The 27,691-nt window shown below is 37.9% G+C and overlaps 2 protein-coding genes and 1 long non-coding RNA gene across 8 annotated transcripts in view; 1 reads left to right on the top strand and 2 right to left on the bottom strand.

Annotated features, from left to right (window-relative positions):
* Positions 1-1,867: 1,867 nt before the first annotated feature.
* Positions 1,868-6,592, bottom strand: LOC111259982 (uncharacterized). Of its 5 annotated transcripts, XR_015310799.1 has the most exons (7): positions 6,404-6,592; positions 5,778-5,872; positions 5,221-5,322; positions 4,825-4,983; positions 4,327-4,528; positions 4,026-4,106; positions 1,868-3,785 (listed from the first exon to the last, which is right to left on the bottom strand). XR_015310799.1 is itself a non-coding variant. In XM_022832414.2 (6 exons), exons 1-6 carry the CDS (start codon positions 6,428-6,430, stop codon positions 4,104-4,106), a joined length of 588 nt encoding a protein of 195 aa, XP_022688149.1. In that variant the 5' UTR covers positions 6,431-6,592; the 3' UTR covers positions 1,868-4,103. The 5 variants fall into 5 exon arrangements, 3 of the variants coding, with proteins under 3 accessions (XP_022688149.1, XP_022688138.1, XP_022688156.1); XR_002679976.2 differs by having other exon boundaries at positions 4,026-4,528; XM_022832414.2 differs by having other exon boundaries at positions 1,868-4,106.
* Positions 6,593-6,703: 111 nt separating this feature from the next.
* LOC111260008 (uncharacterized) lies at positions 6,704-12,622 on the top strand. 2 transcript variants are annotated; one of them, XR_002679988.2, is made up of 3 exons: positions 6,704-6,900; positions 8,652-8,811; positions 12,012-12,622. It is a non-coding gene; the product is annotated as an uncharacterized LOC111260008 (long non-coding RNA). The 2 variants fall into 2 exon arrangements; XR_002679987.2 differs by having other exon boundaries at positions 8,652-10,809.
* Positions 12,623-22,599: 9,977 nt separating this feature from the next.
* Positions 22,600-27,691, bottom strand: part of nompC (no mechanoreceptor potential C) — a 93,036-nt gene continuing 87,944 nt past the window's right edge. Inside the window, exon 28 of the mRNA XM_022832134.2 lies at positions 22,600-27,496. Within this exon, the coding sequence (XP_022687869.2) occupies positions 27,360-27,496 (137 nt within the window). The 3' untranslated portion in view covers positions 22,600-27,359. The remainder of the gene's footprint in view (positions 27,497-27,691) is intronic.

Raw genomic sequence — 27,691 nt, 5'->3', positions numbered from 1 at the left:
CAGTGGCTGATCGAAGGGCTATTAAAATATGAAAAACAAATTTAACCTCAGCAGCGACAGCGGTTAGATCTCGAATAAATTCTTTTAAGAGAAGGAGATCATTGTTAGAATTGGACAAATGTTTGCATCGCTCAGCAAAAATGTTGCACTTTTTGAAGCCAAGAGAATTAACTCGCTATTGGAATTCCACTTCACTAAAATATCGATGGCATTTTGTAATCTTACACGAGCTTCTGTATGTCTGATAATTCGTAGATTTGAAAACAATATGGATATACTTTATGAAAAATGTTTCTTAGAAGAAAATTTCTTAGGATGTTGTATCCCCCGAAGTGTGACACAAATTTATCTGCATTACCGCCATTAATTATTCATCTGCTACGATTGCTTGCACGATTTCAATATGAACCTGCACACCATTTAACGCTCTCTGCTCTTTTTGGTCCCTTATACTGCGTCCGCTTATTCCGGCCTCAATGATCAAGGAAAAATTAATAAAGTGTCATGAAAGGGCTGGCGCATCATCTAAGTTCCGACTCTATGCAGTTCTAAAACACAAAATTTTAATAGATTTTATTATTAATTTAAATAGATAAGGCTAAGGATATGGTATTTGTGGAACTCCTGAAGAACATACTCAATTAGAATTGAAACAAATTAGAATTGAGTAAATTTTTTTTTATTTGTAGGATAACTACGAATGCCGTAACTGTCTAAGCCTAGCTTTCTTGAGTAACTTGTTGATAAAATCCTCGAACATCCTAGAAAATAGACATGTTAGTAAGTTCCTTTTCTTTAAAAACATTGCCTAGGCTTCACGAGATCTACTTTACGTAAAACTATGTTATTGCTCAGCAAGAAGCCCAGACTTAAAAAAATAGGCTCCTGTCGTTATAATTCTAGGCACAAACAAGCCATCTACGAAATAACTGCATCTAAAATCTGACCGCAAAGGAAAAATGCGTACTTTTTAGGGATCATTTCTAATAATAATAAGTGAAATTATATTAATTGACTTAGGAAAAGCGTTTGCCTCACCCACATATTTAAAGATATTACAATTTCCAATTTTTGAATGATTTTATTTTTCCTTCATTCGTTGGTTATATCGTGCACCAACATTTTGGGATTTAAATTCAAAACGTCACTAATATTCTTAATGGAGCTGAGGCTCGGCAAATTTGATATCAGGTCGAACAGTGTCATTGTAGTATAAATTCGTAAAAGCGTTAGCACTGGCGCAGCTAGGATCCGATCCAGTTAAAGATGCATTAACGGTAAAACTTTTCACAGAATTTGGAGTATTAGTTACTATAGAATCCAGAACTCACTGACACATAGGTTACATAGAGCCATAAAGGGGCCAAGAAAACCTATTATCGATGCAGGCTCTTATGGAGACTGCTTCCCTTAACAGGCCACTTGGTGTTGTAATTTCCTTGCAATACATTTCTGGGGAGTTATCGCCTGCAATTGTTATCGAGTTGATCGAAACAAACCACAACAAATGGAGTGGCAGTTCCTCATCTCAAGGCCGAGGACAAATCAAATAGTGGTATTCCATGACTACATGTTGAGGAAAACTAAATTCGCCCGCACTGTGTGACCACGACATAACCTTTTCTGGCTACACAAACAGTAAGTATTGTTATTTACTAAAAATAATTTTGATAATGTTACGGAAAATTTTGATGATGATATAAATGAAATAATGATAAAAAATAGCTGTGAACACAATAAGGAAGGAAGTTTCATCCACTCTATAAACAATATTACTTTCTGACTTTTCGATGCGCGACAAATTAAATAATAGGCGCAACGAGAGATCATTTGAAAAGCTCAAGCGAATCACATTAATAATCTACACTTGTGGATTAAATACAACCATCGTTTTATTTTTAAAAACTGCCACAGTTTAAGTATACATTCTTCTGGTCCTTTTGGAAAATTCTTGTTGTTTCAGTATATATATTGATTCCTTGAACACTGGTGTACCTGACTGAATGATATTTCAGAAAACTAGGATGAGGGTAGTAATGATTCAGAATAATCCAAGTAACTAGCTTACAAATCGCTGCTACTGATTTATTCGTTTTCTATTGTTTCGCATTTCTCACAATCACTGTTTTGATTATGACGCATACAAACACATGCATGCGCATAACTGACTTTTTTTATTTACTAGGTTAATCACATATATACACAATTCGCAAATACATATGTTGCAACAGCGTCCTGCCCTTCGCTTGGGCTAGCCGTAACAAGACGTGGTGGACGCTCTTTCAATATATATCCATTTTATATTTATAGTAACATACGAAAAAAACTGCATAAACTGATGTATAAACACTTCCTTATTAGCACAGTGGTATTTTTTGCGCTTATAGAAAATACGATATTATTCTATATTTACACAGTATGTTGTACAGGAGCATAGGCAATCAATTAGACCAAGTGGAGATTTGGTAAGACGATATGATCATTAAATCTAAACAACGGTTTTCGTGTTTTTTTTCTTAACGTGGGATTTTGAGCATCAGCTACTTCGAGATGAATTGGTAAGCGAATACGTCAAGCATGCGATATATAAATGTTTATCTATTTTTTAAGCCTATTATGAGAATACATATTTATCACGTTCGTAAAAATATACTGCGCTTCAATGAATCGACGTATAAATAAACGGAAATTGTTAACTCGTCTTTATTAACAAACGTAAATTAGTTTAATCTTATAGTTACAAAATGTGCGATATTCACACTTCCTTGTCAGTTCTGCTTTGTCGGCGATCATAATGATAATAATCATAGATATATTTGCTAAAGGAATCTACGTTTGTTTACACATTTACACTGTGCAACTCCATCTTGCATGATATACGTGTGATTTACAAATACATCCAGAGCTAGCGTACATGGCTGTCATCACTCAGCCATAAGCTAGCAACTATGAATGTTCACTCCACTGACCCGAAAAGTCAACTGAATTCTATCCTTTTGAAATAGCCATGACAAAGTGAACAAATCGATTGAAACACGCTTGCCATATAACAAAATTTCACCTTTAAGGTCAACCAGAGATGTACTTTCTAGCGAATGTCACACCAGTATGGAGGCACAAAAGTTAACGTAATATTCTCACGTCGACCTTGCATTGATTGTACGAAGTGACCAGCTCCGCCCACAACAACACCGTGAACTGGAATGACTTTAGCACACTTTTTCTGCATTTGAAAGTCTTGAAAAGTCGTTTCGTCGAAAGTTTAATGACGAAATATATATATGTATATTCAGTTTCCCTTTTCAAGAACTTGAACAGCGCCAATTTATACTATTGACTAGGCTGCGACAAAATCCAAATTAAGCACTTGCTTGCTTACTAGAACTTCCTTACACGATATGTTAAGGATACACAAGCTTCTAAATCTATCCGTCTTGCGTGGTGAAGCGGTAAGTCTATATTCAGCGTGGCTACACACAATGTAACAGAGTCTAAAATTATATTCACACCAAGCAAACGCTTGCCAAGTTTCGCAATAATCGGTAGAATCGCTAATTGCTGCCCATCACTATCGTAGAATATTTCCAAATTTCTATTATCTGATGCTTTTAAATAAATAAAAATTTATACATGCTTATTATCATTTTAATCACGTGTTCGGCATGTTACATACGGCATTAAGTCGGTCAACAAAACCGAAAGACAAACTTGGTCATATAACGAAAGTTCCGGATAACGTTCAAATTGGCTTAACTCGCAGCCCGTTTGATGTATGAAGTTGATACCTGCGTGAATATCTACTTTAAGCGTGAGGTTTAATAGGTTTTAACTATACCAAACCCACCTGAGCTGTTACAAAGTCAACCCAGTTTACAGTATCTAAAACAAATTTTAATCCACAGACATGTACCTCCAATGGAAAGCGACACATTTTAGACTGTATGTCCTTATAAATAGGGCATTTACAATTTTTAATTTTGTTTTAAGATTTATTAAAGTGACAAAAAGGGAATCAACTCACTTACCATATGTAATGGTACCGTAATAGGTATAAGATCATTCCCCAGAGCGTTGGTTGGCCTCTGGCCATTTCTTGACTAACCTCACTGTAAGGGAGTAGGATCATAAACGATTATAAACTGAATATAAGATCTATTCTCTCACTCCATTGCAACCGTATCTATACCACCGCCTATTACTATGAACATGTACAAGACGATGCCCATCGCTAGCCCACTGCCCGACTACCAAGAGCGGAAAATAAAATTAATTCGAGTCATCAGCATACTGAAGCTTTTGTCCCGGTCCAGCAAGACCGACACCCACCACTGAGTCTACTTCGTGCTCGTGTGTGGCATTAAGCATGTTAAGGGTGAGATCGGCCGATGGTGGAGCATGTGTGGAACTATGGACTGACGGCTTTTGTTGAGCGGCTAGAATCGTTGCTGCAAGCGCAGCCTGTTGAGAACTTTCCTGCTTGACACTGGGCATGCTAGAACTCGTGATAACGCCACCTGAAGACACTCCGCTGTTGACACAGCGACACCAGTTATAAGAAATGAACGTAAGTACGAAAACGATCATCAGGTTTTTTCTTCAATCTACGGTCATGTTAAACATGGCGGCGTAGTAGGTAGCTTAGTTAAAGCAAAATACGTATTCTTATTATTTAACACTTGATGAGTCAGTCAGTGCTAAAGTGTTAAGTTATTAATACCGTAGCTACGCAATGAGAAACAAGTTGTCACTAGCCAAAATACTCTGGATAAGTATGCTGTAATACTTATTATAAGTAAAAGTACATGTGACTAGTAATTAACGTACCCGACCGCTGCAGGCCCTGCGGTACTCGTTGCTGCGACCCCTGCTTTTGCAGTCGTGGCTGCATTTGTGCTATTTGCTCCCGTAGAAGTCTTCTTGATTGCCGCTGTTACGCCGGCACTTTCATATGCTTTTCGTTTCATATTGTTTTTAATCTGTGAACTACATTTATAGTAGACGTATGAAACGAAGAGCAGTTAAGTTTTGTACGTATATATCAGGTTTTGTCCGAGTGCAGTTATCAAAGCCGGCCGGTTAAGCCAAAGTTTGGCCGTTATTACATTTATAGCCCTAGTGTAAGTAAAATTATTCGAGTATAGATAAACATTTATATTTTGTTTTATGAGTGTATAAGTTTAACCCACTACTTTAAGAAGGACCCTTGTAGAACGTACTTACATCGCCCTATTTTTAATGTTCTCGGATATTTTTTGTAAATCCTCGGAAAACCTTTTGACGGCATTTCTGAGCATCTCTATTTCTTCATCTGTCCACTTCCCTCTGAAAGGAGCACAAATTGGCAGAATGTGTATGGTTCAATGGTTACAAATATGATCAAAATAAATTTCCTTATAAAGAAGCAATACGAGAGGCTAAATGATCAGCACGTCAAAAGGTTTTTTGACCTCAAAATGCGCCTTACATTGTAACTGAAGATGAATATGATAACCACTGTGCTCAATACTACCTTTACCAAAGGAAATTTGTATAAGAAATGTGTTTTTATGAAGGGTATGTAGACTTACAGCGCGTTATTTTCATTTTTAAATCTAGTCCACAGCCGATGGACTCCACAGCTGTATGACTTTAGTTCACAGCAGCTATGTATTAACTCCAGTTTACAGTTCAATAAAGTCACTCCTAAATCTAAAAAATGTGCACATGAGATAAGAAAGGAACTAAATTGCAGAATTTGATGGTGACCATAATCACCGATATGCTCATTCTCTGCTTACCCCGTTATATTTTGATCCGTGTCAGAGTATAGCTGCATAGATAGTTCGCCTAACTGCGTAAAGGCTGTACCCGCAGCAGTGAAAATTTCGCCAACCTGCAAAATAATAACCGATAATCACACTTATTCTGATTATTATGATAATTACACAAGTGTCGTACGGTGCGACATCAAGCGACCCAAATAGCACATCATCCAATTAGACGATGTCTAATAATTATGCTATATTACATTTATAATAAGATGAACCTTGAACAACCAGACCTAGTTGCTAGTTGCTAAACGAACGAAAACTGGTACTCATTGATTGACAACAATTTAAATCAATACGTGTCAAGTAAGAACTATAATATCTTTAAACAACTATTGTGTTGTGACTAAATACGTTGAAAATGTTATATTTTCACTTTACGCATGTGACGTTTTCACACCTGTTTTTCAACATTCAGTGCTCTACAGCAGCCTTTGCATTCAAATATTTTGTACGAATGTCAGCTTTATAAACAGTCATGTGCTCTTTGTTAAATTAGAAGTGATGTGCCAGCTCGAAGAAGATCGAATGCGCCTTTGAATTCGAAGCAATCGAATACCTTTTCCATATCTACTATTCTTTGCATGTATACAAACCTTCGCGGCTGAATGACTGGAACTCATCGTTGTACTACCGTAAGTAGACACAACTGCACCTAACAACTCACCGCCACTACAAACACAAATATCAATTTTTTTCACTCAACAATACAAATCAGACTCCCTGTTGCAGTACTCAGAAGAATAGGCAGTCAATTGTTGCCTAGAATAATTATTAAATGTTGTTTATATTTTGATGTTTGTATACAAACGGAAACCAATAAAGATGATTCGATGTCTGCTAATTGACGGCTTTCATGTTGTCGATACCAAACACACATAAGTAAATTTACTGATGTCTGGCACAGGGCATGGCGGTTCACCTCGCTAGCTAACAAAGATTTTTAACTCAAATGATTCAGGATTTTTTTGTGCATAGTTGATGTCATTAATAGTGCCTGAGCCCTACGACTAGTTTTCGCATTACATAGTTTTCAGAATATGCATTTATGAAGTGTGGTGGAAATGTCATTTACTCAGATATCCTGAGAACGGTGGGTTATGAGAATATATTCTATATATAGGTTTTCTCCTTTTGGTAGGACTATTCATTGGTAAAGGTTTTTATAAACAAAATCAGGTTTTTAGTTATGAATCTTATATTTCTACTAGCGCAACGCAAAAACATAACTCCATAGGGTTCCTCATAATTGTTTTACCTTTAGTAAGCTTTTCGTAGATTAAAAAATTGCCGTTAGCCTTTTTTACATCTAGACATATTAAAAAACCTATCAAACCTAATAGCAAAAAAAATTACTGATTAAACACAAACACAGCTTTGTGTGCCTTTAACTTGCCAAATAATTTGCCGATGAGCAAACGGTGTAACATGTTTAGGTTTTGGATGCTGACTATGTAATGGTGAGCAAATGTTTCATGTCCGGTAGTACTGTAGGTAAGCATTACCTTTGAGTCAGATGTCTTATGCAAAAACCGCACAATAATGCCGTTTCAGGTTATGTATAGGGGTTACCCTGTTTTTGAGCTGAGCGGAGAGTTTTTAATTACCTAAAAATGTACTGGAAAGTAAAAGCCATTGGGAATGATAACGGGTTGCCTGTTTCTAATAGCGGTAATTTGACATTCAAACCAATATCTAGTGTGCTTATTAACAACCGATGTTGATTTTGCTGTAATAAATAGCCCTTACAAAGTCGCATGACATTTAAGCACATTTTATTGAAGCAAAACCTTATAAATATATAATCTTGGTGAGTAGGCGTTCCAAAGTTATTTGGTTGTTCTGTTAATCATTCATAGAACTTATGATCTAAATAGTAAATTATTCGAGTTGGTTCACTTCCTTGTGAATGTTTTTAAAAGCTTAGTTTGAAGTTAGAGAATTAATAATGATTTGCATTACAAACCTGAGATTACACTATATGACCTACAATATATACAAGTAATATATATGAATAGCTATAAACCTTGTCATATTATCTTAGTTGAAGATTGGGCATAACCGCGGATTATGGCGAATACAGAATGAGCTCAAATTCGCTGTCCAGTTATTGAAAAATGTCACAGTATAAAATGTCTCGAATTAGTAATACGACCTACTGTGTTTTGTGTACCCAAACGTTGCGCACATAACGGAAACCGCAAAATATTATTGAAAAAATTATTACATATTCTATCTTTCTGCATCGTGCTTTGGACTTCGTAAATCCAAGTTTCCTCGCAAACAGTGCATGTCGAAATTAGCAACGCCGTTTGTCATATATTAAAAGGTTTCAACATGTGTACAAAAACACTTGTCAACGCAATTTATCTGTTAACCGAATCACTTTATGACAGAGTCGCTTGGCCAGAGGGTTGCAAAGACATCTCTTTAATCATTGCATCGTAGATGCTATGAAACAGGTAGTTAGGTGTGATCCTTTTCAAAAAAAAGTCGAAAGACTAACGGACTATACAGATTAGACTACACCTTTGATAGGGTATTGTCAGCCACTGAACCCTAAATTTAATATTCTTGGATTTTAGTTTAGAATTGATTCTTATATTACTTCAAACCATCATCATCTGTCAACAGTCGTTTGATACCATAGTCGTTTGATGATGATCTACCATTTTATAACGCCAATGGATTTAATAGATTAATCTGAACGCAATTTGATGTGTACTATCGGTCATTTCGCGATATTTGTCCAGTTCTTGCTGTAAACACCCTTATGCAATTAGAACAGCTGAGAAAATCTGCCACCTTGTATACAATAATTCTCTTTTTCTTCTTTATTTTTAGACTAATATTGCAAGCAAGTTCTAATAAAAAAGAAAAAAACAGATCAGCGGCAGCAGTTCGCTCCCATTTGCGGACAGAGTCAACAGCAGCACCACTTTTGGATCTTATCGTGGATGATTTGGAATAGTCCGTGTAAAGAGACTCCGGCCCAGATTCCGATGTAACTGCCGATGTAGCCTAAAACCATTTCTGGCTAAAATATAACGTACAACAAACATCAATACAATAATCAATTTCACTGTATGAACTCATATATATATTATTTTTATTTAATTCAAGTTAGGTGTATACTCGTATCACACGTACGATAAGCAGATCAAGGATTTGCTTAATCGAGCTCTCAAACGTATGTAACATGTCGTTGCGAGATGGCTAAGTTTGAAAAATTGTTTTAAAGTTAAGTAAACCTAACGGATTTTCCTAGTTTCCTCCATAGGACTTATGTAATGAATAAGATGAATTTATGCCTATTAATCATGTCAAAATACTGCATATCCAATCCTGAAAAAGTAATCGAATAGCAGGCTGTAATAGATTTAGATACGTACCCCAATAGTTTGTACATATCGAAAATATTCCACGCTCGAGGATCCGAATGATAGCATTAAGGTTGCACGATGTCTGTAAAACAGAATTATTAGGTTGATGCGCAGGTAACGTTCATTTTTGTTATTTGTTTTTGTTTCATCTTCTGATTATCGAGTGCTTTATACCGCTGTTTTTGTAATTATCTTTTTTACCCGTCACAATTTTATCGGAAGTTTGGACCTTGATTGCAGGTTTGAGTATCATTGTTCAAATCAAGACCGTAAAATTATCAGATTAAAAATATAAATAGATTAAATAATATATTTTTTAGTTACCACTCTTTACCTCTTTTAAATGGCTCGACTTGATATAAAACAATGGCAATCTAACCCTGCATCAAAAAGGTATATTTAAGAAAAAAACATTGCAGTCAAAACAAAACAGTGTCAATCTATTTGTTAGGCAAAGCACGTATATGTACGCATTATCCTAATTATTATTTAAGTAGGTTTGTTAAGGTGAAAGATTAACACAGGATAAAAAGAAGTCGCCTTCCAAATTTAAAGCTTGTCATTACAACCTGTACCACACGTACTTTAATGATAAAACTTCAGTATTATTCCAGTTTATATATTTCCGACCTTCAAATATTCACACGCATTTGCATAATCTGTAGCTGGAGTGTACGCAAAATATGGCTGCGCGATATGCCCCGTAAGCTTTTTCCGGAACTGATTCTCCTTGGTTATAGATATCGGAAAACATATGTTTGATTATGAATTTAGGCCGTGAACATAAATTCTATAAGTTCATAAACCCAAAGCAAATAGTTCTGACTTGCGTGCCAATGTTTGCACGGAAACGTAACTCACATATCAGTCTCGTTCCGTTCATACCGGTCGATGCCGGAAAGACGAACGTCATATCTCGTTTGCCTGCATTTGAAGCATTCAAACAATTCTTCAATTCAAACAAAACATTCAATAAATATATATTTTGACAAAATTGCTGCACCTGAAGCTCCTGAAGAATCATTTATATTTCATTACGAGGCATTTCTTTATACCGATATTATTAAGCATTCCTATCTATATTATTATCTCATACGCGTATCATATATTACAAGACTACAGCAATACTTACAAACAGCCGAGGTGGCATCTTGTTTGGCACGTGTCATAAGATCCGTTTATTTTCAAGGCATTCATGCATGTTTCTAAAGGAGAATTATAAATACCATACATTTCAATAACGATTACAAGCCTGTTTCCTGAACCCTGATGCCGATTAGTCTTTATAAAAAAAAACATTTCAAGTCCTTGCGATAATCGAAGAATACAAGGCTCGATGATATATATACTACCATAATATTTTATATAATTCGTAATTATTTAAATTATTCAAAACGCTTTGGAAATGCTCGTCCGTTTCCAAGATTCGTAAAAACTCATAGATATTATGATCTTTCCCATAGATCTCAAGAACCAAATTGGTTGCAATGCTTTCGTACATGGTCATACTAAAAAATTCCGCCATATTTACCCTGTACTTGGTAGCCACATAGCCTGTCGCCGTATATGACTGAATACTCGTGATGTGGCAGACTACAGTTGCAAATCTATAGGAAAAGGTATGTCATCTAGTCAGTATTTTTTCTTTAATGAATATAGTGACAGCTCAGTGAAGTTCCGTGCCAATGAAGTAACATCAAGTGCTCGATCAGATCCTTTGATTCATCAATACATAGGGTATATCTCAATTAAGAGGTGTGACATTCGAATTTGAATGATGCTCTGGGGTTACAAAACAACACTTATATGCTTTCTATTCCAAAAATATTTGAATACTTTGGGTTCCAGCACCGTTTTCTTCCTAACTATCGTATTATTACCGCAGCAAAGAATTGCCGCGGTATTGCATACAACAGGCATATTATTGTGTTTTGTCTCGCTTACCTCCTGCTCGAGGTGCATTTGGCACTCTTGGATACATCCAGCGTGTGTATGGTAGCCGCCCCATTCAGGTCGAAAAGGTCCCTTGTCGTAAGCCTCACATTGAGTGTGAAACGGTCGGGGTAAACGAACTGTTGTATGCTAGTGTTTAATATGATACATAGTTCACATGACATGTACCATTAAAACGAGCAACGATAATTATGCTTTATGATAGGATATACCTTGTATGATATGAAGCTGGTGAGATCAGCTAAGTTTTGATTTGTATCTAAAGGATTGCCACCCGCTCTGTGCTAATGGAGTTGAAGACGTATCATTATTCACATTATACTTCGCAAATAATTATTTATTTATTTATATAGCAAAAAATATATTAAGAATATGTATACCTTCAATCTCTATTTTGATTTATTTCTTTTATTATTGCGACACCACTAACCTAGCGCTTACGGTCACAGAGGGTCGCCTATTTGGCTGTCTAAATGTGAACTTCAGGTATTTCATCCAAAAGCGGTTGCTTTATTTAAATAATTAATTTATTACTTGTAATAATTCTAACAGTCAGTGTGAGATTATTGAATCTAGTCTTCAGGGTCTTAGATTTTATGTCCAGACGAAATCTAGAATAGGGAGTCTATGGCCAAGACACGTGACAATTAATCCCAGCAACAAACATAGTCATTTGACCTGGTGTCTTAGTCCTTTGTTAATAAAAGTACAATTTTAGGACGATGTGCAGTAAATACAGCTAATTTCTTTAATGAATATCGATAGTTCGAATAAAAAACGCCGTTAAATATGGAGGAAACAATTACTGACATTAAGTTGCTTTACAACATAATTATTAAACAAAATAAAAAGCCTCGTTTTCTGGCAGGAACCTGGGTGACTGACGCTTCAACAAGAATATCTTGGAACATGGAGATGGCTTCAATTCCGATGGGAGGATTGGTACGCGCTTGGTGGACGTAAACGGGGATGGAACCGACGCCCCAGAACGATTGTACTGTAGTTTCGTTCCAATGTAGCTCGATCTGAAGTTCTAGATTTTAGAAACAATGTGTGTATCAGTTATATGAATATTATACTCTACAGATGTATGTTTGTTAGCATTTGAAGCATACTCAAAAGTATTTAATCCTTGCGTGGTTGGAGGAGACGAATTATTTATTGATTGTGGAAAAGTGCGCTTTCTCCAAATATAATGCACAGGTATGCAGAGCAAGCTGATAGAGTGTTTGAGAGGTTTCATACGTTTTGAAAGCTTAAGCTGGGAAAGCTGAGATATTATTATTTGCTTACCATACAGCCAAGGAGTTGGACAACGATGAAAGGTATGATCCATTGCCAGCTGACTCGTATCAAAGACGAAACATAACCGAGCTGGCGTTTTGAAGTAGGCACGGTTCAGGCTAGCGTGTAGATTAGAGGAAGATTAACTGACAGACAAATAAAAGTCGTGATATCGACTAAATATTTCCACACAAATATTTCACTAGCTGATATTTATTAATTGCATTTAGCTTTTTATTATTTTTTATGCAAACTACATCATTCAAATATCAAAATCTGATGGCTCTAAGTAAACATAAAATCGGGTAACTGGCTCCTAGCCTCATAGATAGACTACCGTTGTTTAGCCTAATAGTTAGTTCTTCTTACGAACAATTCAACGCAGTCGAAAGCTGGGCAGACTTCCGAGCGGCTCATCATCCTGCATTTGAATAAATTTTCAATTGTAGGCTGACCGTAAAATCGAAACTCATTCATGATGGTGAACTTGGGAACAGAGTGCAGCTGCATCTACATAAAGTCCACATAAAAAATGTATCAAAGGAAAATCACGAGATGGAAAGTTGAATACGATACGAATTGTAAGTAATATAATAGAAAAACTCTTGAGCATATGAACCGCTTTTACATCTGACCATGAACTTCGCAGACTCTGAGAAAATCTAAAACCCTACCTAATCTAAAAAATCTGTGTTAGTGGTTTCCTAGTTTTCATCAGAGTAATTTCTTTTCATACACTAGTGAGTCATAAATGTATCAGAAAATTGCCGAACTGATGGTACAAATACTTACATCTTTCCGTGTGCAGTTCTGAGGCCAGTATTGGCAGAGTCTGGTCATGTTGTACCTAGATTATTAAGATACAAAAAACACATGATAATAATAGTGGACCTTTTGCTTGAATTCATCGAATATCTCTCCAGGATTTGGAAGTATATTAGAAATAGTTGATACTTTGTTTAGTTTACTTACTGGTCGTATTACAACAAGTTTTTCAAGATTCCAGTACATTTTAGAGCTAAATGACGAAAGTATGGTGAAATCATTATTAAACCAGAATTAAAGAAAATTGCGTTAGACAAAGGCGCAGGGTCACTTATACACGAATATGTTTTCGCTTGCTCAGTCAAAATGGGGTAGTTTTCAGACAGTTGCATTTATGCCTAAATTTTGTTTCACTGGAAAATGTCGAAGCTCAACGAACAAAATTATGATTCGGTCGTAATAATACAGATTCTACCAAGTTCGGTCATTTCAAAGTTTTAACAATTAGTTATGAAACTTGCTGTATAAGCTGATAGCTAGCAAAATATAGAAGTCATACCTTTTCTTAACTTGATCATATAGGACGAAACAATCTTACGACGAGCATTTTGCATTTACTACACGATTTGTTAATTGTGTATGGAAATTCGTGCCCCCGCAACAAGTCATAACAACAAACAATTTAGTGTGTGTAACTTTCTCATCACCACATACAGAAGGTGCTGGTACATGAAAAGCGTTATTCTATTTACCAATTTTCCGGACAGACGGTTACTCCTGGAAACTCAGCAGCTTCTTTAATAAGAGCAGGTGATACGAGCGACGGATAAGCGAGGTATGCGCGCAACGCAGTATAAACCTATTCATAGTTATATCATTGGTCGAATAGGATTAGTTGTGCTTTTCGTAAAGGTATTTGCGTGTATAAAATTTTCATGTATACCTATTACTCACAACGATGTTAGGATGAATGAGTGTATGTATATAACCTAAAAACTATAGAGCGGTCTACGTTGTCAGACACTTATTGATTGGACCTAAATAAGCACAAATCGAATATAACTACACAGTACACTCATGTTCGTAAACTATAAATATATGTACAGTTAATGAATAAATTAGTAAAAACGACAGAGTGCATTTATGCAATGCTTTGTCATATTGACAATTAATAAAATAACAACTAATAGCAAATGAGAATATACACCTACTGGCAGTAAGTTACTTGCTCAGCACCAGGTAAAGTGTGAGAGACATTGGCGAATCTATATAATATTATACTAACCTGGTAGCCACAACCTAAAGAACAAATTATGCCGACAAACCACGCAAACAGGCGTTGTCTGACGTACTCGATGATACGAAAGTATTTTTTACGCCAGATGGTACAATTCTTGTTTCGTTTGGAAGTACCGTATATGCAACGATTCATCGAATACCTCTTGGTGTCCTATAAATCGCGCATTGTTTTAATCAATCTCTTCAAAAAAATGTAAGGACTTTGAAACTCAGAGAATATAGCAGTCTACACCATAACACAATGATACCGATGACAAACTTCGAAGTAATCAATTCAACTGATAAAAATAATCAAGTCTTTATGAACTTCGTAGTGAAATGATTAGCATTTTCCAAGATATTAATTTTTTTTTTAATTTCACTATTATATTGTCTTATTGTTCATATGTTTGCAGCTAATTCATTTGTGGTAAACCTGTATAAACTAGAGACTAGATAGAGAGAGATAAAAATAGAATAGAGAATGGCCTGTCTTCCATTGTCTTTGGTTATTAACTAGACAGTATTTATGAATTAGATGTTGAAGGATTAATCAGTGCTCTTTATATGATCTTTATCTTCTCGTTGTTTAGAAAGCTTTTATAGATTTGGCATTGATGTTTATAGGACATATTTGGTTTATTATGAGTTTTATAATTGAGCACGGTAATCTCCTGTATTATGCTGGTCCGGATAGGGTCGTTTTTGACTGAGCTTCAAATGTAATATTACCAGACATAAATCTAACTCAATTTAAACGATAAGATGAAACATTAAGATAAAGCAGTTGGATTGTTGCGAAACTAAGCTAGCTGAGTTTACCTGGTTTGCTAAAGCTGACGACATTGATGGCCAGAGTACGCAGAAGACACCGAGAGCCGATAGCTAGCATCGAATGGAAGTTGAGAAATGAGCTTTGCTCTATTCCCTACGTTGCTAAATAGCTGATCCTTGCTATGGAGATAAATGTCCAACTAATTTCTTTTGTCGTATGTTTTAACTAACGAATCGTCGTGTAATTGCATCTTAGAGCAACTAGTTAATTACATTGACGGATATTAATACTACATTATAGAGCGCCCTAGGTCTTTCTGACTCGTCCGCTTACACGTGCGTTAATATTTAACTAGACCACAAACTGTACACGAGATTCATAAGTGTAGCCAGGAACAGAAGCTGCGGTAAAATCGCTTATATCCAACCAATGGTAATCAAATGTGTATTATACTTAATGACTATGTATTTAAGATCCACTTTGGAAATAAAAAAATTAATACACCATTAATTGTATCTTCAACGGGGGTAGGCTGTTGTAAACACATTTTGACTTTGCTTCTCATCATCATCATCATCGGTTTTCATCTGAGTCGTTAATACCTTTTTAAGGTAAGTCAAGGCTAAGGCATCATGCAGATAAGGATTTCCTGTTAGGTTTTTTGTTTGCTGCTATGGGATTCCTACCCACTAAACCCAAGCCTTCGTATTCTTCGATCTTTACTTGGAATGGTTTCCAATATTGCTTCAATCAAGGCTTACAGGGACGGCTGTCGTACCTGTGTTGCGCACCAGCGTATTATTACATCTAGTTGAAAGCCTTGCTAATTCCGTACATAGTCTTTTTGAACGTACTCAATCGTGTAGCGGTGCCTGAGGTGTATTTTCACTTTGTATTCACTTCCGCAGGTACTGATTCTTAAGGTCCTCCTGTGCCATCTTTATCTCCTGTTGTTTCCTATATTTAGTTAGCCAGTTGCTCCGGCAGTCTTCGGTTTAACGCTTGTCTTCTTACAATCTACTATACATTGTTAATAGACTCACAGACGTTGTTCATGCCTGATGCATTGATGCAACTTCTAGTCTACTGATGACTATGGGTAGAGTACACATTAATAGTTACCTTGTTAAATTGCCCGCCCCATCTAGTTCATCACTATTTTAGCCCGTCACAACATTTAATCTGCGTCACATCTAGCGTAACATAAACCATAGTTCAACTGTAGACCTAAACCTTTACGGCAGCACCAAATCCGTTATCTTGTTGCAGCTATTTCGTTTCAAAGTTCTGTTTTTTTGTATTTAACCAGTCCATTAGCAATATTTGTTTTACGTATGCCCTAAAGTCCCTGCTCAACGTATGCCGTTCTCCTATTTAGATCATCCAACAATCCTGCCTACACACGGTAATCCTCTCATCAGCCTGTTGTAATAGTTGATTCGTGATACGATTAATTCTACATTCGCTAGGTTGCAGTTCTCCTAAGACCACGTCGTGTTTATTTTTCATAGCATTTAGCGATGCGATTCTCACTGGCTTAACTGAAGTCTTTCATTTAAATTAGGCCTTCATAGCCAACCGATAGCATGGAGCCATTGTGGTGACACCGTATGTTCGGTATGAGACACTGTTCCTAAAATCATACATGACATGTTTAATGCATCTTTTTCTGATGAGGTATCTGTCGACAAACACAGAGATCTCAATAATAATTTGTTTGCATGTGCTGGAAGTGTCGTTCCTGATGGCCGTGTTTGTTCAATATGACCATCATTCATATTGATTAGGATCTAGGCCGCTCACTACTCATTTTCAGAGCACTCCTGTTTAGTACTAGGCATGCGTCAAGCAATATTGGTAATTATAACCTCGTTTGTCTCGCCTTAATGCGCTACATACAAAAAATTTGAACAAAAATCCATTTTGGATTCACAACAGGCCTAAAAATGTAAGGGCTAAAAATGGTCGATGAGCATCAAAGAGGCAAAAAAAGACTCTTAGACCTTATCTGGACGACCTTATGGGCAACGGATATTGTGCTCTTTAAAACGGTCGTTTATTTTTATATGAAAGATCCAGTTGTTCTAATACTAGCTTGTCAGACCGTTTTAATTAACGTTCTAGCCCTCTATGAGGTTTGCTTTCCGATTTGCTTTCTCTAGAAACCTTTTATGGATCTTTCAGAAGCCGGAATGACATACACCGTTAATATCGAAAGAAAGGGAACTTACAATGTTTGTGGAGGCTCGTTTTACGTGAGCGTATTGGATAATGGCTGAGTTGAATTTCAACATTTTGAACCTTTGATATATAAATAATCGTCCACAAACGTCAATGGCTCCCACAAACAGTAGTCTGCTAATTGCAAAGGTAAGGTTAATCGTATCCTTTTAAATACGGTGAAGAAGGATTATTATAGGGGTGCTAAGATGTCTGTTTTCCATAGCGCCGCAAAAAAAGGGATATCATATTGTAACAATTACGTATAGCAGTCTTGCATATCTTATTTCACCTTCATCGACTTGTTTCTTTCTACATTATTTTTGAATTTGTGTTAAGTTGCAAAGTCGCAGTGATTGATAAACGTATTTGAACATCTCTCCTTGTTCAGATGTTTTTCTTTATAAATTTAAAAGCGGTACTTCAGCTGGTGTATCATTCACGAAGCTTCATAAAGGACTCATTTAATAGCTTCTTCGAGGGCAGGCTATTCTGCAGAAGCTATTGCAGTCTTGCGTATGCTGATTTTTAGAGCGAGACCTGCCGTTCCCTTAGACCAGCTAATTATATCTTGTCACCAAATGATCTCTAAGCGCTCGAAATATTGCATATTCAGGTGTGCTCATGGTCTGAAAACGTTTGTAGCGTTGAATCTCTACACAAATCTCGTCGAGCATACGCCATACGTCAGGAATCGAAATCACAAACATAGCGTGGCAAGGGTCAGGCAAATCTCCGGCTTTTGGCTGATTAAGGGAAGCATTCTCATAGTATGATAATTCAATAGGAGTCACTCCTGTGTTTATGGTTTGGCATTTAGCTACCCTGTCGTTACACTGCTCCCATCCACCTATTATTTCGCAAGGAATCACTCCATACGTCCTGTCTTATGCTTCCTTATAAGCGGCTTTCAAAGCAAAAGAGACATTTATGTGTATCTATGCATAGATATATATCGTTCTCCTATTATTACTTGACAGATTATTCTAGGACGTTTGCAATGTACAGTAGTATGTCTGATGGCATAGCTACTCAATTGTTTGTTGCACGGATTGATAATTCTAAGTAAAGTTGCTATTTGGTGTGGACGCATAGCATAAATATTTAAAGTGTAACTATTATAAGATAATTAGGTCTGTAGTGATATATTCATTCTTTTGCGTTAGTCGTTGTTGAATGCGCTATACAACAGGGTGTGCCCCATTTATTCGTAGTCACTAATACAAATGGGACCATATAAGAAGGAAAAATATTACTTTGCATATCGAAGCCACTATGAATGTCGATAAAAGATCACAGCGTGGATATAGCTCATCAGTCTGCTGCCAATAACGAACGCCGAAGTGAGTGCTAACTGTCGGGCTTTTGGCCGTGCTCAAAAATACGATAATTTGGAATCGTAGAGCAAGTAAAGAAGATTGCCATCTAGCTGCTGGGCTAAACGTCGAAGTTAGTGTTTGGTGACAGCCTTAACAGCAGCTGTTCAAGTAAAATCGACGGTTACCACGCGAAGCGTAAAGACGTACTGTTATCGTTTTCTCATTGGCACAAATTACCATGAGTGAGTCAATGGTGTTGTCGGTAATTATGCCGCAGACCCAGCTGCCACCGCCGCCGCCGCCCCCAGAACCACAGCCGATAATTCTGTCAATGATGGCACCACCTGAGCCTGTTCAGCCGCTTGTTGTGTCAATGATGGCTCCTCCACCACCCCTACCGCCGGCCCAGGCTTTAGTTTTGTCGGTTGTGGCGCCACCTACTTCAACAGCTGATCCCTTTGTTCTATCGATGATGCCGCAGATGCAAGCGCAGCAACAGCAGCAGCAGCAGCAGCAGCCTCAACAACAAACGATGATGTTATCAATCATGAACGGGCAGTCGGTGGATTACAATCAACAGAGTGTACCCGTTCAACCCCCGGTTATCCAGTTGTCCCAAGTGGGTAGTGCGTATCAGGCAGTGTCGGTGTCACAGATGCAGCCGGTGTCACAGATGCAGCCGGTGTCACAGATGCAGCCGGTGTCACAGATGCAGCCGGTGTCACAGATGCAGCCGGTGTCACAGATGCAGCCGGTGTCACAGATGCAGCCGGTGTCACAGATGCAGCCGGTGTCACAGATGCAGCCGGTGTCACAGATGCAGCCGGTGTCACAGATGCAGCCAGTGTCACAGATGCAGCCCGGAGGAGCGAAGCCTGGCATGGAAGTTCCTGAACCTGTGTCTGAAATGGGTGCGTCCCAGATGGGTATCAGCAAAGCGACCACGACTTCCGCTAAGGTTCAGGCCAGGGGGCCTGTCATAGCGAAGACCACCAGCAAGACGCCGGCGAAGTCGGCGGCTGGGGCCAAGGGCAAAGCATCAGTTAAGACAGGCGCTAAAGGAGGGAAGGAAACAAAGGGGGCAGCAAAGGACGCCAAGGCTCCGTCCTGGCTGAAGACGAAAGGAAAATGATGTGATCACAGCAGGAGACTAATACTACAAAAGGACAAATTAAAGTGATATACCGCGGTCGCGGAGATACTGGCGTTTGAGATATTTGGTGTATTAGCGTAAAATAATGAAAGAATTATTGGTATATTACATTCGATTCGAAATTCTATCGATTCGAAATTCTATATTGGTATGTTGTATGTATGAGGATATGTAATAACGTATTACATTCGTTTATTATGTGTAAATTCGTATGAGGATATGTAACTTATTACATTCGTTTATTATGTGTAAATTCGTTTATTATGTGTGTATTCGTTTATTATGTCGTTTATTATGTGTAAATTCGTTTATTATGTGTGTGTGTCTTATTACATTCGTTTATTATGTTTATTATGTGTAAATTCGTTTATTATGTGTGTGTGTATATGTATGGGGATATGTAACTTAAAGGGTTTGCTAGCCCTAAGTTTATGCTATATGTAGCAAACTTGAAAGCTCCACTTGACTTATGTAGCTACATGTAACTTGCAAGCTTGAAAGCTCCACTTGATTTACATAGCTACATGTAACTTGAAAGCTATTTACGTAGCTACATGTAACTTGAAAGCTATATAATGTAACTTGAAAGCTATATACGTGACTTGAGTTGAATTTGAAACATGTCTACTACAACTGCCGTTATTGCCGCGACAATCTTGCTTTTCGGGTTCTTTCTTCGATGCGGTGGTTTTTCATTCAGTACCGCTGTAGCCTTGTTGTTCGGGTTTTTTCTTCGATGTGGTCCTTCAACGATGATTCCCTTATCGTCATGGATTAAGAAATGGCTCTACCGAAAAGTTTCTTGACAACCTGTTCTTGTCTCCGGCATTTCATTGCCTCGGTTTTAGATATGTTCCAGTAATGGTTTTCCGTCCGCTTTTTTGTTTATGAGTCAGTTTTCAATTGCTTTATATTGTCATGGTCTTTTCACTTGAGCATAGTTTTTTTTTTACTGAAGTGTCCAATTTGTCACATTTGAAATGGAATGCCCACATCAAGACCCGAATTGGAGGAATCTGGATAGCAATTAAGAAACAAGTTTTCCACTTAAATGTATAACAGTAGAGCATTAATAAACAAAACTATAAAAGAGGATCAATAAACAAATATGGCAAATTGTGCGTCAATGTAATGCGTACACACGTATGGATAGACGAATTACGAGCATACACGGAAATTTCATCTAAACATGAGGTCAAGGAAATGAGTTGAGCATAAGCGCTAACAAAATAAACGTAGTTTTGACCAGCTAAACGAATGGGAAAAGGATACATGCGAACTTGAGGTTCGACTGCCAGTGGAGGCCTGCTTAAAGACAATATAGGCCTTGCGTTAGGTTTAACATGAACTTCATACATAGAGTCAAATGAGAGTTTGTGAAAATAACGCTTTGTAAACGGTTAGACATTTTTTTAACGAGTCTATACGCTGTGCTCAATAATAAAGCAGAAGTGGTTTGACTCTGGAAAAAAAGAAAACAAATAGCGTCGTTGTGCCGGATTCGGTGGTTCACAGATGAGCCAGCAGTACGACTTGAGCGCCTCGAATAGAACAGCACATGCTGAGGGGAGTGGCAACTCACCATCGTAATACTCACCCTTATCTGAAGTGACGGTAGGAATGATGCTAGATGAAAGGATAGACGAAAAATTGTAAAATGTGTAGAAATATAAGATCCTACATCGGCTAGGTTTCATCAATAAGATGATATACGAAATAATGAGTGGTAAGTTGAAAATTACGAAACGCGAGCAGGCATGATGTAGATAACAGTTTTTAATCTCAATGATGGGACAGGATGGTCTGGGCCGCTGATATGCATTTGAGTGCGTTGCCATGTTACCTATGAATAACGCTGGTTCAACTATCAGCGTTGACGAATAGTTGCTATGGCATATTCTTGTCATGCCGTGTCGTACGCCTATTGGGGGAAAATCCTATCCAATATAGCCAAGAAACCGGCTAGCCAACGATTAATGGCGAGAAACATAACTTGTTTAGTGTTTCGCAGTGCTAGTCTGCCCTTCGCAAGCTTCAGCAGGGTACTGGACGAGACCCAATTATGTCTTAAACTCTTTGCTTGGTCACCAACCGTAATAATATCTCACGGTTCAGATCGACCTACAGGGAGGTGATTCGATATACAAAGAGCACAAACTTAAAGTGCGCTTATATATTCTACGTGGGCTCAAACGTGTCAGCGTAGGACTTCGATGCCACAAAAAAAAATATTCTTTTTGTGGTGGAGAGAACTCTATGTGATGATATTAACTATTGAATTGGCTAAGGTAGCCAGCCATGTCAAAGGCAATATTACAGCAGCCTAAATAAAAATAATTTCAACGGTTACCAGCGGCCACGATTACGCTCCAAGTAAGTGTTTTCAGGAGCCTTTACCGCTACGTAGAATTTTTCAGCCCGGGGTGTTTCATATTAGACGAAAACTTCGACTGAGAGAGTGTACTGGCTTATGAAGTAACAGGCTTAACTTAAGCTTTGCTAAACATTTGTGGCAGCACTGAATTTTTAATATTCACACTCAAAGGTAGTAGCTGGCCCAATTGGGCTTACTGAAGACCCCCACTTACTGTGGGTAACCGGTACAATTTTCGCAGCATGTGATTCATTTGAAAGAATTCTTTCAAGAAAGAAATGAAAAACATTTAATCAGTGATTTTTTTTTTATTCGTTTATTTAGAATAATACCGCACTCTTCTAGATACGGTAAATTTCAAATATATTATACTAGTTAATTATAGCCTTTACCTATGTCAGTTTCATTGCTATACTTCGCACATCTTATGTGCTTTCATACACTATTGAGGTGTGTCTATTTATCCCTAGACCGTAAGCTTCGGCGCATTCGGAGGTATTAATATATCTTTGTTGTATATGTATTGAAGACTTAAGCAATTAAACCCGCGACATGGATTGGCTTGCATTAGTATATAAGTAGTTGTGACTAATCAGATGTAATTTGCATGTATGAAAGACTGGTTGTATATTTGACTTCCCCGTACTTCTGTCTCAATTATTGAAGACTGAAGATAGATGAAAAATATCCGTTCACTCATGGGAACGAACAACAAGGCTCTTTCGACTTTTACTGCTCATAGCAGGTGGAAGTGATAATCACGATAGTTTAGATCTGCGAGAGAAGAACTAATTGTATGACCTGCAGCAAAATCCTGCACCTGTTATAACGCAACAAAAGAGACAGTAGGTAAATAGGAAATCCCAAGACTACATGTACCAGTTATCAAGTACCCCGTTGTTAACCGCTACGGGTTGACGTTTGCGTCCACAGTATCACCTTGCGGTGAGCGTGCGGTTAAGGCTTCGACAATTGTCGGGTTTCTTGTTGAGAATGGTTTTCTGCTAAGGAGACGCGTTGCAGTCCCTAGAGCGACATGCCTGGCTAAAAAGAGATCAGGAACTACGCGTATCAGTGGAAGCGGGCGTAGGAACGTAAGCAAAGTTTGCTTAAGTTAGTTAGATTAACCACCGTCTGGGTCCAAACTTTGCCGTCTGCTACATGAAGCTGTAATGATAGGCAGAGCATTGTTTGCCACTTCTTTCTATCCGTCATATCGACTGCAATGCAATAGGTCGACGCCTATTGCCATTATTATTGCTTATCACGAAAATTGATAACAATGACTCTTATTTTTTAAACTGTCCAAGTGTTTACTAACTGCTCGAGTTGCCAAAAGGCGTCCGGTCAGCACCGCAGATTCAGTTCTTCTCAACGTTGCGATGAGCTCACTACCGAGCGTATTAGTGGTCAGTCGACCGCTGACAAAAATCATTTTTCTACGTACCCTTTTGTAACGAATGACGACAGGGCGTGGCATGAATCATAGCTAGCTTAACAAAGATACAGGTAAAATATATCTACCAATATAGGCAGAACTAGGTTTAGGCACTCTGACATTGAATTTGAATTGAAGACGTTCTGGACGGCTGCAATATTTGGACCGACTGTGTCAGCCATGTCTTATTCTGATGACCGAATTTTCAAATATTATTACGTGACATTGTCGCACCCAATCAAAATGCACGTGTGAAAGTTTGAACGAGTGTTTAAGCAATATAAAATAAAGCATATAAGTTGATGCAGTAGCAACAGCGAAGCTGCGTAGAGAAACTGTTCTATAGTCAGTGCCCCGTGTTCTGCCATTAATCTTCTCCGCATATCTGTCGTGCGGTAGTATTTCCACTGACATGGCGTGGAAGATAAACGTTTGCTGGTTATTAATCTCAACGATCAAGTTTTATACATCATTCTCCTCTTTCCTTCCTTCCGTCGATCCATTCATCGATAGACAAACGATGTCAACGAGCGCATATATCTAGTGGGAAAGAATATCGTAGATCGTGAACGGCTCCCCTGAGTCGTCCGGTTTAATCAACACAAATCAATTTGCTCGATAACGACTTCATCGGTGGTCGGTCTTCTGTTTTCGTATAGATATAAATACAAGGTACGTATTCTAGAGTAACTGTTTTTTTTTGTATATAGCTCTATTTATCTTGAAAACAGAAAAAGACCCCGATAGGGACTGTGTTTTCGCTTTGATTAGGAATCGGCGTCAGCATATACGTCGAGGATAGTGAAGGTGAAGATTTCGCAGGAATCCGCACATTTTGAAAGCAAAGTCAATCATCTCTACAAAGGCTGCTATTTTTCTCACGTTGAAAACTATGGAAACTTTGGATGACTAAAAAAGCTTAGTATTTCTCCGTAGTATCCGAACTTCGATAACATATGAGATACAGTCGTAGAATATTGACTACGTTTCGTATTTTTTCGTTCTCTACAACTTGGCATTGGGAATAATTTGAATTCATTTAGCAATAGTATATGTACGCTTACGTTCGTAGGTTTTTGCGCTACGTTTCTTGCCTTAAGCGATAGTACTTGTGAAGCAGTATTAGTTCAATAATCCGGGGACATTTGTGCCATTTTAATATAAATGTCAGCCGAAAGGCGACTCTGAACCTTTAGGCCCGCCAATTGTAATAAGGATAGCAATAGTTATAACAACAATTACGGTAATGATAATGATAGTTGATGGAAAAATCATTGTCTAGTGACATATGATGTTTGTCTCGTGCTACATTGTTTAATGTTTGTCCACTTACCCATATATTTGTTGCTAACGGGTAACACTCATACCGGTTTATCGTTTTTTGACTCTATATTCTGGGCAAAAATATCTAAGCTTGTCACGATTTTTCTATACGCAATGAACGAGGGTCTGCTTTGCACCCTACTATACTGAACCCTAGTTCATTTGACGTATTGTCCTCTACATGATTGCTGCTGGGTTAGAGGGCATGGGACTGCGCCTTTTTTTTTGGAGATTTAGAAATGATGTATTTGACTAATAATTCTGTTTCCTAACAAAGCATCTAATGTAATGCACCGTACCGAGAGTGGAAAGCCTATTACAATAGTATTGGCACTGGAGGGCGTCGGACGTATCGCGCATAGAGCAAACGCCTCCTCCAGACCCGCTTACATATATATAAGAATATAAAATGTTACTTATAGATTTTCCTTATAACGGACACCTATACTCAAATATTCTAATTTCCAAAAAACACTAACGGTCAAATCAACAGTCAATTTGGCGTATAAATATGTTCATTGTCTAGTTTACACTATGGTACACCATTGGACTCGGTAGCTTATCGGATGCAGCGTTCAAAATGCATCGTTGGTTCCGTTAAGGCGTTAGCATTATTCATATAGACGCTTTCGAAGGCGTTCAAACGTAATTTTTAATAGCACTTTTGTCGCCCGATGTCACCCTGATTCTAATCTAAACAGGCACTTATTGCTAAAAACAGTATGTATGAACAGTTTGCTATACCTATTTGGTCACGTTGTTTGTGGAACGTCTGGACAAGATCGACTAGACTAATATTGGCTTTATTTTATTTTTTGGGGGGTATCACCTAGTTTTTAACGGTAACAGACGTACCGACTTGAATTTTGATTGATAGTAGGAATATTTTATAAAACACGTTTTTAGACGTGATTTAGACCACTGGTTTAGATGAGTATGTCTGGCAGCTATGATTGGGTGTTTAGCGTACGATTTATTGCCGACCAGGGAAATGTCGGTTTCTAGTTAGAGCAATTGCAAACGTGGTCCTTAAAAGTCTATTAGACACATTAGGAGTGATAGAATTGCGAAGTCCAATAAACCGGTCACCTGAGGTCATGTCAGAACGAAGGCTTTGTCGTTCGAAACGGGTTGTCCGCCAGAAAACACGTGGTGCATCAAGCTTATCCTGGTGCTAATTAGACTTGTGATCTCGCCATTAAGTTCTCTAAGGTGTTGAAGAAGTTTTGTATAAAAGATGCTAAAACGAGTTTAGAGCATAGTATTTACATTACAGGCTTAAAGGGTAAGGGAATCCTAACATGGTTTGTTTGTTTGTTGTCACTGTTTCAATAGTTTCTTCGTGAAATTGGACGTCGTGAGGGAATTTGCGTGAGATTGCTCCAGCACTTCGAATCCTCATATCTCACGCCTTCATAAACTTCAGAAATGTTAAAAGCAAACATGTTATTGATTTGCTTCGCGTCAACTGATTTTTACGTGGCTTCTCTGACATTCATTTCTTAGCCAGAGAGGATGGTTAGCTTAGGATACGGTCTAATGGGTAGTTCGGGTCTTATGCTTCCCTAAGAAACACGTAGTCAACTAATAATATTAGTGCTGCTCTCGGTTTGATTTAGGTTTCTGCCTAAAAGTCTCGTAATGTTGTAGTATGACACAGTTAGAATACAGACTTCGAAGACGATTTCAACATCTTCGTCTACCACGCTTATGTCACGGGTTTTTAATGTATTCAGTTGTGACTGTGGCGTTCACGAATGATGTCGGCATCTCTTTTATACCATGAAATTAGTCTACTGATATACGCATCGGGATAATCGAGGCTAGTAGTAGGCATTATGCGTATTCTGATAGCAAGTTCCGAAATGTATCTACGTAGAGCTTTATTCAATGCGTTCTTGAGTATCGCATGTAGTAATAGTAGTGGTGGTGATAAAATGTTCTTCTTCTAGATTGGTTCTCCTCTTGCTTGGATACGTTTATCACAAACAGTTCGCTTGTGATGGCTCGAAGGTCACCTATTTGGAGTTCAACCGATGTGTGTCTTAACAATAAGTCTGCTTTTCTAACAGTGTCTTGCTCAATTTAGCTCCCCGATGTCTTCTCCTCTAGTTGAGGGTGCATGTTGCTTGTTTGCTCTTTTTGATGATGGTTTCAGGGAACCGTCGTAGTCGACGACTGCGACGGTGCCGAACGATGTCCGTTCAAATTGTGCTTTGAAGGTTACCTTAACCCTACTTACGTAGTGGCTGTAGCAGCAAAGGTCTTCGTCGTAAGAGGGACCAACTCATTGCCGTTGTGGCATGGAGTGTTGAAGGGACTCCACCACAGATAGAGAGGCACGACGGACATCCAGATATTTTGACGATATCGCCGGCCAATCTACTACGTTACTTAGTTTGTTCATGCCGTACACCATTTCCTCTGTAAAAATAAATAAAAGAAATGTAAATGCCAGCACGAAGGGTCGAGAATCGGATGGCAGGTAAGTTTTACTGTATGCCTCAATTACTTATCGCTTGGTCAATGATTACCATTTATCTTTAAAGTAGCCCGCAGATATATATTAGCTTGATAAACACATAGAAAGCAAATTAGTACGCTAGTTTCTAACATGGC

This window comes from Varroa jacobsoni, unplaced genomic scaffold (genome assembly GCF_002532875.2).
Source record: "Varroa jacobsoni isolate VJ856 unplaced genomic scaffold, vjacob_1.0 scaffold_38, whole genome shotgun sequence".
NCBI lineage: Eukaryota > Metazoa > Arthropoda > Arachnida > Mesostigmata > Varroidae > Varroa > Varroa jacobsoni.
The sequence above is the reverse complement of the archived record's forward strand: the minus strand, read 5'-3'. Positions and strand labels throughout refer to the sequence as shown.